Source organism: Nicotiana tomentosiformis, chromosome 4 (assembly GCF_000390325.3).
Source record: "Nicotiana tomentosiformis chromosome 4, ASM39032v3, whole genome shotgun sequence".
In the NCBI taxonomy this organism is placed as follows: Eukaryota; Viridiplantae; Streptophyta; class Magnoliopsida; order Solanales; family Solanaceae; genus Nicotiana; species Nicotiana tomentosiformis.
In genome coordinates, this window is record NC_090815.1 from 102127276 (window position 1) to 102142917 (window position 15642).

The 15642-nt window shown below is 34.2% G+C and overlaps 3 protein-coding genes across 3 annotated transcripts; all 3 read right to left on the minus strand.

Annotated features, from left to right (window-relative positions):
- Window positions 1–5604: 5604 nt before the first annotated feature.
- LOC138910252 (uncharacterized) lies at window positions 5605–6318 on the minus strand. The gene is made up of 2 exons (XM_070201480.1): window positions 5879–6318; window positions 5605–5761 (listed from the first exon to the last, which is right to left on the minus strand). The coding sequence occupies exons 1-2, from the start codon at window positions 6316–6318 to the stop codon at window positions 5605–5607; spliced, it is 597 nt and encodes a 198-aa protein (XP_070057581.1).
- A 4991-nt stretch (window positions 6319–11309) lies between these two features.
- On the minus strand, window positions 11310–11843 carry LOC138910253 (uncharacterized). Its single transcript, XM_070201481.1, has one exon. The coding sequence runs from the start codon at window positions 11841–11843 to the stop codon at window positions 11310–11312; it is 534 nt and encodes a 177-aa protein (XP_070057582.1).
- Window positions 11844–13178: 1335 nt separating this feature from the next.
- LOC138909044 (uncharacterized) lies at window positions 13179–15203 on the minus strand. Its single transcript, XM_070200075.1, has 2 exons — window positions 14981–15203; window positions 13179–14379 (listed from the first exon to the last, which is right to left on the minus strand). Exon 2 carries the CDS (start codon window positions 14370–14372, stop codon window positions 13338–13340), a length of 1035 nt encoding a protein of 344 aa, XP_070056176.1. The 5' UTR covers window positions 14373–14379; window positions 14981–15203; the 3' UTR covers window positions 13179–13337.
- Window positions 15204–15642: the final 439 nt, after the last annotated feature.

The following is a 15642-nucleotide window of genomic DNA, read 5'->3' on the forward strand; positions in this document are numbered from 1 at the left end:
CTTAATACTCCATTGCACTTTTGATTTAATCTTCAAGGGCTGCACCGAGCGCCCAATTCTTAGGTACATCGGCCCCCCTGTTTGTTGATGTATTGATTGTTAAATGGCGGAGTGAAAATTTTCATAAAAGAAAATTAAAATATAAAGAAATAAATAATTAAAAAAATTTAGGGGAATTTAATATATAGTATATATACATGAATAAATAATTATCTAGTTACATAGTATAATTCTCCATGTCAATTGACACCACTTCCAAAAAAAAAGTTTGTATAGCCTTGTATAGGTCACATCATCGCATAGCTGTCTCAACCAATTTTTTGATTTCAGCAGTTATTATCCAAAATTACAACGACCGCTTTCACAAAATCCGCATATTTTTTTCTCTCTTTATATAGTTACTTTCATTTGTGCACTGTTTAGTATTCCATCCAAATTAATCATAAGCCCCTAAGACGAACTTGTTCTTTTGACTAGACAAAACACTTTTTCTTTCTAAATCGTTTTTGCTTTGAATCAATCGACGAATACGAGAATTTAAGTCAGATGAATTCTACTTTTTATATAGGTGCCAACTTTTTTTTCTCATGCAAACATATATAGTTCGAACTAAACGCAGTTAATTTTGTCAAGCTCGTTACGTATTGTCACGGGCGGCTCAATAAATTTGGTGGCTTAAAGCTAAACTTTAATGGGAGACCTCATTTTTTTAAAATTCTTATATATTTTTATTTGAAGTAGATTTTTCTAGTTTTTTGAGAATAAAAATCTCTAGGGGGTGTGTGTCTTCACCCTTAGACCAAAGATTACTGCCATGATTAGTCATCGTGTTCTGTCTTCCGACAATAGCTAGTGTTATTTAGTTATATTTGTAAAATAATTATGGACAAGATAAAATAACATAAATATAAAAGAAATAAAATTTAATCTGAGCCCACTGAATTCACAGTGTTTCCTTAAGGAATTTAATCCCCTCCTAGTACCCAAAGTTGTGGATTATTTCCTCCCAGGATAGAACGAATTACACATTGGTGTAGCGATACTTCAAACACCAATGTTTCAGCGAACATAAAGATCAGTAGCAAATCACACTTACTAATGCTTTGTTTATAGTTAAAACAATGCAGAAGAAAGGAGGAGAAGTCAGAAATTTGTATGGAAAATCTGAGAAAATGGACTGGTATTTATAGCCAATGTTGAGCTCAATCTGAAGAGATGCAACTCTTCAAATCCGAAGAGGTGCCAACTGTTTCTTCAAATCTGAAGAGGTGCAAACTGTTCTTCAACTCTTCAGATTTGAAGAGGTGTAAACTGTTCCTCTGAAGAGGTGCAAATTATTTTGTAAATGTCTTTTACAAAAAGCGAAGGGCATATACTATTACGTTTGAATTTAATATTAATATTCCGTTTACAAAAATCGGGATATTTAATAACAATTCTGTTAATATTTAATATTAACAAATAAATTTGATCCAAAAAATTAATCAATTAATCATTTGACCGAATCCAAAGCCGAAGCCGAAGCCGAGCCGAGCGAGCGAGCGACGACGACGGCACGAGGCTTGTCTTCTTCTTAACTCTTTAAGAGCTAGAAAAAGTGCAATTGTATATATACCCATCAAAATCTTTTCCTCTTCCAATATGGGACAATATCCCTTTGTCAAGGAGGAAAACTCAAATATTTTTAATTTCCCACCATTTCCCATTCACCCTCTTTTAAGCTACATTTAAGCTTAAAAAACCCAACAATCCCCCACATGAATGGAGAATGGCTATATCACGGAAATATGCATGAAAAACTGTGTGATTCGCAAGCAAGGATTAATTGTATCAGGATAAGTAGGTTTCCCTTTGAACTTTCCGTAGTGAACTTATGTCGGATATACTCGGTTAATTGGTAGATTTGATATCTTTGAACCGTCGAACTTTGGTGTATACATAGACAACCATAAGTCACACAACCAACCCTTAACCGTCTTTGTCTCTCATTGTTGTATTCATTTCAGCCATGGACACCGCCTGGTTTAATAAGTGTGTAGAGAATTGGCCTTACAAAATTCTCCTTGAAGCGGCTAATACTTCACACTTACATAGGTGATTCCTAAACGTGTCATCCCGTAGATACACTATTTCATATACCCCGTATCAAATTTAGAAATCATTAAAAAGCCTTAATGCTTTATCCTTGGTACTGAACATTATCTCATCACGAGAATGGACCAAATTTTTAGTTGACAATGTTGAACCGTTATTAATGACTTTGTTTGATCTCCTTGAATCTAGATCTTGGGATCTCTAGTCTTCTAGGTAGAGTTACCGCCACAATGGCTTGTTCTCGGCTATAGTCCCATTCCCCTCGATGATTTCTCAACTACCTCTCTAGTTAGGCCTTTTGTAAGTGGATCCGATACATTATCGCTTGACTTTACATAGTCAATCGTGATAATTCCTCTAGAGAGTAATTGCCTAACGGTTTTATGTCTTCGTCATATATGACGAGATTTGCCGTTATACATCACGCTCCCAGCCCTTCCAATTGCAGCTTGACTATCGCAATGTATGCATATTGGTGCCAACGGTTTGGGCCAAAATGGAATGTCTTCTAAAAAATTCCGGAGCCATTCAGCTTCTTCACCGGCTTTATCTAAGGCTATGAATTCAGCTTCCATTGTAGAGCGGGCAATACAAGTTTGCTTGGACGACTTCCAAGATACCGCTCCTCCACCAATAGTGAATACATATCCACTTGTGGACATAGAATCAGTTGAACCGGTGATCTAATTTGCATCACAATATCCCTCAATCACCGCAGGATATTTACTGTAGTGCAAAGCAAAGTCCTGGGTATGTTCTAAATATCCCAAAACTCGTTTCATCGCCATCCAATGAAATTGACCTAGATTGCTCGTGTATCGACTCAATTTGCTTATAGCACAAGCTATATCTGGTCGTGTACAATTCATGATATACATTAAGCGTCCCAACACACGAGCATAATCCAATTGTGATATGCTTTGGCCTTTGTTCTTTGCTAATGCAAGATTCACGTCAATTGGAGTCTTTGCAACTTTAAACCCTAAGTGCTTGAATTTTCCAAGTACTGTCTTAATATAATGAGATTGTGACAATGCTAGACCTTGAGTATTGTCATACCTTGAGGAGTCTTATTGGTCTTAATCCCCAGAATTAAATCAGCAACTCCCAAGTCCTTCATATCAAACTTGCTAGTTAGCATACGCTTAGTCACATTTATGTTGGCAATGTCATTACTCATTATCAGCATATCATCCACATATAAGCAAATAATGACTATGTGATTTGGAACATTTTTAATGTACACACATTTATCACATTCATTTATCTTAAAACTATTTGACAATATTGTTTGGTCAAATTTCGCATGCCATTGTTTGGGTGCTTGTTTTAGTCCGTAAAGAGACTTAACAAGTCTACATACCTTCTTTTCTTTACCAGGAACCACAAACACTTCAGGTTGTTCCATGTAGATTTCTTCCTCCAAGTCTCCATTTAAGAAGGCTGCCTTAACGTCCATTTGATGAATTTCAAGACCATAAACTGCAGCTAATGCCACTAACATTTGTATAGAAGTAATTCTTGTAACCGGAGAGTATGTATCAAAATAATCAAGACCTTCTCGCTGTCTATACCCTTTGACTACAAGTCTTGCCTTATATTTATCAATAGTGCCATCATCTTTCATTTTTCTCTTAAAAATCCATTTAGAACCCAAAGGTTTTTTTCCAGGAGGAAGATCAACCAATTCCCATGTGTGGTTATTCAATATGGATTCTATTTCACTATTGACTGCCTCTTTCCAAAATAATGGTTCCGAAGAAAGCATAGCTTCTTTAAATGTTCGAGGCTCATTTTCCAATAAGAAAGTCACAAAATCTGGTCCAAATGAAGTAGACGTTCTTTAACGTTTAATACGTCTTGGATCCTCCTCATTAAATATACTTTCTTTTATTTCTTCCCGAGGTCGTTTAGATCCTTCACCAATCGACTCACATTTCTTGTTATACGGGTATATATTTTCAAAGAATTCAGCATTATCTGATTCTATAACCATATTATTATGAATGTGGGATTTTCTGATTTATGAACCAGAAACCGATATGCTTTACTATTGGTCGCATATCCTATGAAAACACAATCAACGATTTTCGGTCCTATTTTTACTCTTTTGGGTTTAGGAATTTACACTTTTGCCAAACACCCACACACTTTAAAATAATTCAAGTTGGGTTTCCTTCCTTTTCATTTTTCATATGGAATGGATTGTGTTTTGCTATGGGGTACTCGATTTAGTGTCCGGTTAGCCGTAAGAACGGTTTTCCCCCACAAGTTCTGTGGCAAACCAGAACTTATCAACAATGCATTCATCATCTCCTTTAATGAGCGATTCTTTCTTTCCGCAATCCTATTGGATTGGGGCGTATAAGGGGCAGTTGTTTGATGAATTATTCCATATTCTAGACATATTTCTTCAAAAGGAGATTCATATTCGCCACCCCTATCACTTCTTATCATTTTAATTTTCTTGTTAAGTTGCGTTTCAACTTCATTTTTGTATTACCTGAATGCATCTATTGCTTCATCTTTACTATTAAGTAAGTAAACATAGCAATATCGACTACTGTTATCAATAAAAATTATGAAATACTTCTTTCCACCGCGAGATGGTATTGACTTCATGTCGCAAATATCTATGTGAATTAAGTCTAAAGGATTTGAATTCTTTTTAACTGACTTATAAGGATGTTTAACATACTTAGATTCCACACATATTTGACATTTTGATTTGTCGCATTCAAACATAGGCAATACTTCCAAATTAATCATTTTTCGCAAGGTTTTGTAATTGACATGACCCAAACGTATATGCTATAATTTATTTGACTCGAGTAAGTAAGAAGAAGCTGAAATTTTATTATTATTCTCAATAACCATTACATTCAGCTTGAAAAGGCCCTCAGTGAAGTAACATTTTCCTACAAACATTTTATTCTTACTTATTACAACTTTATCAGATACAAAGATACACTTAAACCCATTCTTAACAAGAAGTCCAGCAGAGACTAAGTTCTTTCTAATCTCGGGAACATGAAGGACGTTGTTCAAGGTCACCACCTTACCAGAAGTAATTTTCATAAATATCTTTCCAGATCCTTCAATTTTTGCCGTTGCAGAATTTCCCATAGAAAGCGTCTCTTCGGGTCCAACAAGAGCATATGTAGCAAATGCTTCTCTAACAGCACAAATATGGCGAGTGGCTTTAGAATCAATCCACCACTCCTTAGGATTTCCTACCAGGTTGCATTCAGAAAGCATAGCACACAAGTCATCGATATCTTCGTGCTTTTCAACCATGTTTGCTTGACCCTTCTTCTTGTATTTCTTTGGAGCACGACAATCTGCAGATCTGTGTCCAGCTTTTTCACATTTATAGCAATTTTCGTTGAACCGCTTCTTGCTTGGGTTGCTTTTCGGTCCATAAGCGTTCTTCCTCTTTCTATCCTCAACAATGTTTGCTCCCATTATTATTGAGTTTCCACGTCCTTTCTTTTCAGCAGCTTTATTGTCCTATTCGATTCTCAACCGAACAATGAGATCTTCAAGGTACATCTCCTTTCGTTTGTGTTTCAAGTAGTTTTTGAAGTCCTTCCACAAAGGAGGCAACTTTTCAATCATTGCTGCAACTTGAAACGCTTCATTGATAACAAGACCTTCAGCGAAAATTCTGTTAGTAGAAACAATATAATTAATACTTTCAACATTAGTATTAATTTGACTTATACCTTCAGCAAGGAGATCGTGAATAATCACTTGCAATTCTTGGACTTGGGTAATAACAGACTTGCTATCTACCATTTTATAGTCCAAAAATTTAGCGGCAACGAATTTCTTTAACCCGACATCTTCCATTTTGTATTTCCTTTCAAGCGTTATCCACAGTTGTTTTGACGTCTCCATATTACTATAGACGTTATACAGATTGTCCTCTAGTCCACTAAGAATGTAATTCTTGCATAGAAAATCAGAATGCTTCCACGACTCAGTCACGAGAAAGCATTCATTTTCTGGAGTTTCGTCGGGCAGAACAGGGACATCTTCCGTAATGAACTTCTGCAGACTTAAAGTCGTCAAGTAGAAGAACATCTTCTGCTGCCAGCGCCTGAAGTCAATCCCGGAAATTTTTTTGGGTTTTTCTGCTGGTGCTAGTGCCGGTGTTGTTCGGCTTATCGATGCGTTGGCAGTTACCATATGAACAGTCTGGTTCCCGTTGTCGTTCGTCATTTCTGTAAAATAATGATACAAACAAACGTTAAAATCACGTAGATTTTAATCTCCACTGGAGTAGAAAACCACACAGGTTTTAGTCTCCAAAAACAGTGAATATAACACAAATACAAAAAATATTAAATTCCTTAAACTTGTTATTTAGCTGTATTTGTAAAATAATTATGGAGAAGATAAAATAACATAAATGTAAAAGAAACAGAATTTAATCCAAGCCCACTGAATTCACATTGTTTCCTTAAGGAATTTAATCCCCTCCTAGTACCCAAGGTTGTGGATTATTTCCTCCCAGGATAGAACGAATTACACATTGGTGTAGCGATACTTCAAACACCAATGTTTCAGCGAACACAAAGATCGGTAGTAAATCACACTTACTGATGCTTTGTTTGTAGTTAAAATAATGCAAAAGAAAGGAGGAGAAGTCAGAAATTCGTATGGAAAATCTGAAAGAATGGACTGATATTTATAGCCAATGTTGAGCTCAATCTGAAGAGGTGCCAACTGTTTCTTCAAATCTGAAGAGGTGCAAACTGTTCTTCAACTCTTCAGATTTGAAGAGGTGCAAACTGTTCTTCTGAAGAGGTGCAAACTGTTTTGTAAATGTCTTTTACAAAAAATAAAGTGCATATACTATTACGTTTTGGATTTAATATTAATATTCCGTTTACAAAAAATCGGATATTTAATAACAATTCTGTTAATATTTACTATTAACAAATAATTTTGGTCCAAAAAATTAATCAATCAATTATTTGACCGAAGCCGAAGCCGAAGCCGAGCCGAGCGAGCGACGACGACGGTGTGAGGCTTGCATTCTTCTTAACTCTTTAAGAGCTAGAAGAAGTGCAATTGTATATATACCCATCAAAATCTTTTCCTCTTCCAATATGGGACAATATCCCTTTGTCAAGGAGGGAAACTCAAATATTTTCAATTTCTCTCTATTTTCCATTCACCCTCTTTTAAGCTACATTTAAGCTTAAAAAACCCAACAGCTAGCAGAGTTAATAGCTTAACTAATATTTGTAACTCCTTACTTTGTCACTAAAAAAAAATAATAGAACCCATTCAAGAAGTTGATAACGTTGTATCAAAATAATATTTTGATATTTTAGTGTACTTGTTGCAATGATGGAAACCTGAGAAAAAGCAAAAAAAAAAAAAAAAAACAAATTAAAAATGGGGTTTAAAAGTGTATTGCTCATTTTCTAATGATAATTGTAATATTTTCTTTATATAAAATATTTTACTTTTCTACTTTAAAATACTTAATATTTTCTAAAAAAAATTATGGCCTCACCGGAAGAGGTTAGTGGGATGGATAGCATCTTTCTTTCCTTGATAAGAGGTATTCAGTTTGATTCTTAACATGAAAAAAATTCTTTTTAAGAAACAATTTCCACTTTAATAAACTTTATAAATTCGAATTAGTCAAGGTCCCGAATCAAATACCAAACATCCAGTAGAATTGGAAAAACAATTGGGGTCCCTAAAATTCTGGGCCTAAAGATTGTATTTAGCGGCTTCACCAACTCGCCGTCCCTACGTCTAGTCTAGATCTACCATGTTGGGATTAGGCACTAAAAATAGAAAAAAGAAATCAAGTTGATCGCAACAACTTGATTGAATTGAGCAATCATGGTCCCAACTAGCAATCAATCATGAGTCATGACCTTGACCATTTCTCTCAAAGATAATTAATCAAAGCACGGGGTGTGGGGGCAGTCATAGTATGTTTTGTGCCACCGAAAAGTCTTTTGCCTCTTTTGTCAAAGTCTAACTTCTCTTCTTCTTCAATTAAGTTTTTGATCTCTCTGGACTAGGGGTCGTTTGGTTTAAAGTTATGTTATGGTGCGATTATTTATATTGGAATTAGTTATACTGTGATTAGTTATTCTGAGATTATTCTTATTGAATGTTTGGAATGTTGTATTAATCATGTGATTGTTAATTTTACTGTTTTATCATGGGATAATTTATCCTAGGATTACTATTCCACTCTCTGACAGGTATAAGTTATCCCGGTACTATTTTTAATCTTGAAATAACTTATACCGGGAATAATAACCAAACAAGGGATAAAATGATATTAAATTTTTATCCTAAAATTATTTTAGTTTATTCATCATATCATTTACATATTTCAGCTTACCTCTTTTATCTCGTCTTCTTTTAGTAATCTGGTGCAAAAAGGGAAATTAAAGGAAGTGTTGAATTACATGAATCGTTACGTCTAAACATTTAAACTGTTTTAAATTTAAATTCTTCCTTATTGATTTAAAGTTTGCAGTGTTTTTTCCTTGTACGCTTTTGGTCAAGCACGTAAAAATATTTTGTAATAGGGTGGTGAAAGCCAAATGAAAAATAGATTTACCAAAAATATACTCTAACACCATGGTGATTTAAAAAAGTTCTTTTTTCTCACACCATACAATTCGATGGTTAGCCACGCCACAATTCTATTACTATAATGAATTAACTTCTAATACAGTACTATAAGATATATGTTAATTATCTCTTTACGTTGTTGGAATGTTAAACTTCTACCTTATATAACTGATTCCGAATTATAATAAAATGTTCTTTGAAATCCGTATACGTCCTTACTTGCTAACTTTGATTAGGACGTATGTGAATTCTTTTATTCTAAAAGATTCGTATATGTCCTAATCAAAGTAAGTTAATGAATGACATACGTATTTAGTACTAGATTATGTTAAACTATGTGCACACTTCTCCTGTATTCTTTGGAATGTATCTCTAAAAGATGTAATCGCATTTTGAACTCTAATAATTGGCATTTGTTATAAATATATCTCAAAATAATAATATCGAACAAGGAAAAACAAGCTAAGAGATATAGAGAGAAAGAGAGGAAGAGAGATTCTTATTTCTTCTTCAATTGTGTGTTTTTCCTATCTATTACAAGGCCTTTATATAAGCATGAAAAGTGAATAAAAATATGTCATTGAATATGTCATTAAGCATAGAAATATGTCATTGAATATGTCATTAAGCATTTGAGAAGATCATGGAGGAAGAGTAGACATCCAACATAATTTGATTTCTCTTATAACACTCCCCCTTGGATGTCCATAGATAATGTGCCTCGCTAAAACCTTATTAGAAAAAAATCCTATTGAAAAAAAAAATCATAGTGAAGGAAAAAGAGTACACATGTTTAGAAATACGTCTTTTGGTTGCCTCATTAAAAACCTTGCAATGAAAACCCAGTGGGACAAAACCTTGTAAGGGAAAAAGAGTACAACGCGTATTAACTCCCCCTGATGAGAGCATCAATTCACATCCTTGAGCTTTCGCATCCCAATCTTGTACACTAGTTTCTTGAAGGTTGACGTCGGTAGAGATTTGGTGAACAAATCAGCCATATTATCACTTGAACGGATCTGTTGCACATTGATATCACCATTCTTTTGAAGATCATGTGTGTAAAATAACTTTGGTGAAATGTGCTTTGTCCTATCCCCTTTTATGAATCCTCCTTTCAATTAGGTTATGCATGCTGCATTGTCTTCATACAAAATTGTGGGTAATTTATCACACTTCAAACCACACTTGTCTCGAATAAGGTGTATTATAGACCTCAACCATACACATTCTCGACTTGCTTCATGAATAGCAATTATCTCAGCATGATTAGATGAAGTAGCCACTATTGATTGCTTAGTCGATCGCCAAGATATGGCAGTGCCTCCATATGTAAACACATAGCCTGTTTGAGATCGAGCCTTGTGTGGGTCAGATAAATACCCAGCATCGGCATAACCAACAAGATCGGGACTGCAATCATTGCCATAAAATAACCCCATATCGATAGTCCCTTTTAGATACCGCAATATGTGTTTGATTCCATTCCAATGTCTCATTGTAGGAGCAGAGCTATATCTTGCTAATACATTAACTGAAAAAGTTATGTCAGACCTTGTAGTGTTAGCAAGATACATAAGTGCACCAATTGTACTAAGATATGGTACTTCAGGACCAAGAAGTTCTTCATTCTTTTCTTGAGGTCGGAACGGGTCCTTATTCACATCAAGTGATCGAACAATCATCGGAGTACTTAATGGATGTGCTTCATCCATGTAAAACCGTTTCAATACCTTTTCTATGTAGGCAGATTGATGAACAAAAGTCCCGTTTGCCAAATGTTCAATTTGCAAACCAAGACATAATTTTATTTTTCCGAGATCTTTCATCTCAAATTCCTTCTTTAAATAATCAATTGCCTTTTGGAGTTCTGTAGGAGTTCCAATAAGGTTTATGTCATCAACATATACAGCAAGTACAACAAACTCTGATGTTGTTTTCTTTATAAAAACACATGGACAAATGGTATCATTTATATAACCTTCCTTTAATAAATACTCATTAAGGCGGTTATACCACATTCTACCTGATTGCTTTAGACCATACAAAGATCTTTGCAGTTTGATTGAAAATATTTTCCGGGACTTCGAATTATGTGCATCAGGCATTTTAAATCCCTGGGAAATTTTCATGTATATTTCATTATCAAGTGAGCCGTAAAGGTAGGATGTAACCACATCCATTAAATGCATGTCAAGCTTTTCATGGACAACAAAACTAATGAGATAACGGAACGTTATAGCATCCATAATAGGAGAATATGTCTCTTCATAATCGATACCAGGCCTTTGTGAAAATCCTTGTGCAACAAGGCGTGCCTTATATCTTTGTACCTCATTTTTCTCATTCCTTTTACGTACAAAAATCCATTTATAGCCAACATGCTAAACACCATTTGGTGTTTGGACTACAGACCCAAAAACTTCACGTTTCGCAAGTGAAGTTAATTCTGCCTGGATAGCATCTTCCCATTTTGGCCAATCATTTCTCTGTCTACATTCATCAACAGATTTTGGTTCAAGATCCTCATCTTGTTGCATTATTTCAATAGCGACATTATAAGCAAAAACGTTATCGATAACAATATTTTTTCGGTTTCATCTTTTTCCCGTTAAGACATAACTTATTGAGATCTCTTCATTCTTATCATTTTCAGGTACCTGAACCTCCCTTGAGGTTTTATCATTTGTTATGTCTTTGTGCTCTTCTTGAGTCACTACCTCCGTATTATGATCACTTTGATCATTTGCTCCTTTTCTTTTTCGAGAATTTTTATCCTTAGAACTGATAGGTCTACCACGTTTCAAGCGTGGTTTAAAATTATTTTCTTTAATTAATTGTCCTACCGGGATATCCACTCGAATTGGAGCATTAGCAGCTGGAATATGTGACTTAGTCACCCTTGGTAGGTCAGTGAATGCATCTGGCAGTTGATTTGCAATATTTTGCAAATGAATTATCTTTTGAACCTCTTGTTCACATTGATTTGTTCGAGGATCTAAATGAGATATTGATAATACATTCCAACCTATCTCCTTTCTCAGCTGCTTATTTTCTCCTCCTAATATTGTGTATACTGATTCATCAAAATGACAATCAGAAAATCTTGCTGTAAATAAATCTCCAGTCATAGGCTCCAGATATTTTATAATAGAAGGAGATTCATACCCAACATATACTCCCAACCTTCTTTGGGGACCCATCTTTGTGCGTTGTGGTGGAGCAATTGGAACATATATCGCACAACCAAAGATTCTAAGATGAGAAATATTTGGCTCCTGACCAAAAGCTAATTGCAACGGGGAGACTTTATGATAACTTGTGGGCCTTATCCGTACAAGTGCTGCTGCATGTAAAATAGCATGACCCCATATTGAAATGGGAAGTTTTGTTCTCATAAGTATTGGTCTAGCAATTAATTGGAGGCGTTTGATCAATAATTCCGCTAGACCATTTTGTGTATGAACATGAGCAACCGGATGCTCAATTGTTATCCCAGTTGATATACAATAATCATTAAAGGCTTGGGATGTAAACTCACCAGCATTATCAAGACGAATTGTCTTAATTGCATAATCTGGAAATTGTGCTCTTAGCTTTATTATTTGAGCCAACAATCTCGCAAATGCCATATTGCGAGTTGATAGTAAGCACACATGTGACCATCTTGTAGATGCATCTACCAAAACCATATAATATCTGAATGGTCCACATGGAGGGTGAATGGGCCCACATATATCACCCTGTATACGTTCCAGAAATATAGGGGATTCCATCCTAACTTTAATAGCTGATGGTTTAATAATTAATTTTCCTTGAGAACATGCAGCACAAGAGAATTCTTTAAATTGAAGAATCTTATGGTTCTTTATTGAATGTCCATGTGAATTCTCAATTATTTTACGCATCATAGTAGAACCAGGATGACCCAACCGGTCATGCCAAATAATAAAATTATCTTGATTAGTAAACTTTTTCATTTACTATGGCATGCGTTTCAATCTTGCTAATACTTGTGTAGTATAAGCCGGAGGAAAGAGCAGGTAACATTTCAAGCACATATTTCTTACCAGACATTATTGTAGTAATATAAAGATATTCAATCTTTTCCTCATTTGTAGTCTCAATATGGTAGCCATTTTGGCGAATATCTTTGAAACTTAATAAGTTTCTTTGAGATTTACTACAATATAGTGCTTCATCAATAGCCAAATTTGTTCCTCCTGGTAGTAATAAATTGGCTCTTCCAGAACCTTCAATTAATTTTGTACTACCGGATATTGTATTAACATTGGCTTCTTTCATTACCAAATAAGAGAAATATCTCTTATCTCTTAAAATAGTGTGTGTTGTAGCACTATCCAGAAGACATATATCATCTTTATTAATCTTGAGTCCAACTGAAGACCGAAAAATTTTCATATTCTTCATAAAAAAAATCAAAAAGTACATTATAAGAAATACGAAAGACAAACAAAATATATATTAAGAAATACATTAGGAATGTAGAAACTAGCAACACATGATACATTAGGAAAATACACTTAAGAAAAATAAACTAGTTGCAAACATAACAAAATGATAACTTTTATTATAGCTTCATTCCCAGTAAGATGATTAGTTCTTCAGTCAATATCCTCAAAGAAGTCTCCAGCTTCTAAATGAGTAATATTTGCTAGGCCTCCAAAATCATCATCTTTATATGCAAGATGTGCCTCAGAATCATATTTGTTTGAGGGACCTGCTTCATCATCATTATTTTGAAAGGTCAAGTGTGCCTCCACATTATTTTCTTTCTTTCTAAGGGAGGCTTGATAAAGTTTGACAAAATAATCTGGCGTACGACAAATGCGTGCCCAATGACCTTTCATACCACATCGGTGACACATACTAATTTTACCTTTTGAAGGATTAATTTGAGAACCCTTATTGTTCTCCTGTTTACTTCCACCATAATGACGATAATTATTTCGTCCCCTGCCACGTCCACGTCTACGACTATGTCCACGACCACGGTAATTATTTTGTTTTCTTTCAGACTTATCATATGCTGCTACAACATTCACTTCCGGGAATGGTGCTGACCCAGTGGGACGGGCTTCATGATTTTTCATTAATAGAGTATTATTCTGCTCTGCCACAAGTAGGCATGTGATTAACTCAGAATATTTCTTAAAACCCTTTTCACGGTATTGCTGTTGTAGCACCACATTTGAAGCGTGAAAAGTAGAAAATATTTTTTCTAATAAGTCCTCATCTGTGATAGTGTCTCCACATAATTTTAATAGAGAACTTACTTTAAAGATAGCCGAATTATACTCACTTACGGTTTTAAAGTCTTGCAACCTTAAATGTATCCATTCATACCGAGCTTTCGGTAATACCGTAAGTTTTAGGTGGTCATATCGATCCTTCAAATTAATCCATAACTCAAGTGGATCTTTTACAGTTAAATATTCAGTTTTTAACCCTTCATGTAGATGATGACGAAGGAAAATCATGGCCTTCGCTTTATCCTGATTTGATGCTTCATTTTCTTGTATAATAGTATTTCCAAGACCTTTAGCGTCAAGGTGAATTTCAGCATCAAGGACCCATGATAAATAATTCTTCCCGGTAATGTCTAGTGCCACAAATTCAAGCTTTGACAAGTTTGACATATTAAAACTAATCACAAAAGTAAATGGGTTAGAACAAATAAAAATAATTTTCAATGAAAATATACTTGTAAAAATAAATCAGACAACTAATTAAGAAGTTGATCACTTCAAACATGTAGTATAAAAAGTAACATATAATATATATGTCAAATAAACAAGAATTATGGAGTATATGAATAAACACAAAGAGATATATTTAGTATGGTAAAAGAAAAGTAATTTATTATAAACGTGGATTTGAGGAATAACCATATACGGTGATAAGAGTGAATGTATTCAAATATTACTTTCCACCAATTGTAAAGTAATTTAAACTAGTATGTACAATAATTACTTTGTCACCTTGGTTATCACTATTTTATTTTTGTAGAATGTCTTGAAGATAAGTTTTGCTCTACGCAAGTCCACACATATTTATTAAATTATTTTTTGTTAGTTTAACGCACTTAAGATCTATATCTTATATTTTCTTTAACAATAAGTAAGGTAAGAGAACTTCAGTAACATGATCAACTAAAATAAATGCTTAACAGTATATGAATTTGTTAATAAATAGCATATTGGTGCATATATATTACCATAAACTAAAAGAATATATAGTGATATACCTGAAGGAGAATTGAACACAATTAGGATCTGATTGTAAAAATGAAGGTGACAATCGTGCTGATAACGTGTTATAAATATAACTCAAAATAACAATATCGAACAAGGAAAAACAAGCTAAGAGATATAGAGAGAAAGAGAGGAAGAGAGATTCTTATTTCTTCTTCAATTGTGTGTTTTTCCTATCTATTACAAGGCCTTTATATAGGCATGAAAAGTGAATAAAAATATGTCATTGATTATGTCATTAAGCATAGAAATATGTCATTGAATATGTCATTAAGCATTTGAGAAGATCATGGAGGAAGAATAGACATCCAACATAATTTGATTTCTCTTATAACAGCATTGTTATTATTGTCTTATATATGACACTAATTAACTTTGAGTGAAAAAATCTTGATTTTCTCAACATTTAGTATATCATTTTGCTATAGGTGGAAAATCATGCCCGAACCTTCTTTGCTACTTATTAATTCCTGAAAAGTAGTGGCCAATTTATTCATCTGATAGAGAAGTGTTATGAATAACTAAGTTTGAAATGTAAGAAATTGAGTTGGTTCGATATCACATCAAGTTTATAATGTATAATGATGTCATTATACATTAACTTGGATGTTGAGGGAAATGGTTCCACTTAAGAGAAAAGCTTAACCTGACTAGA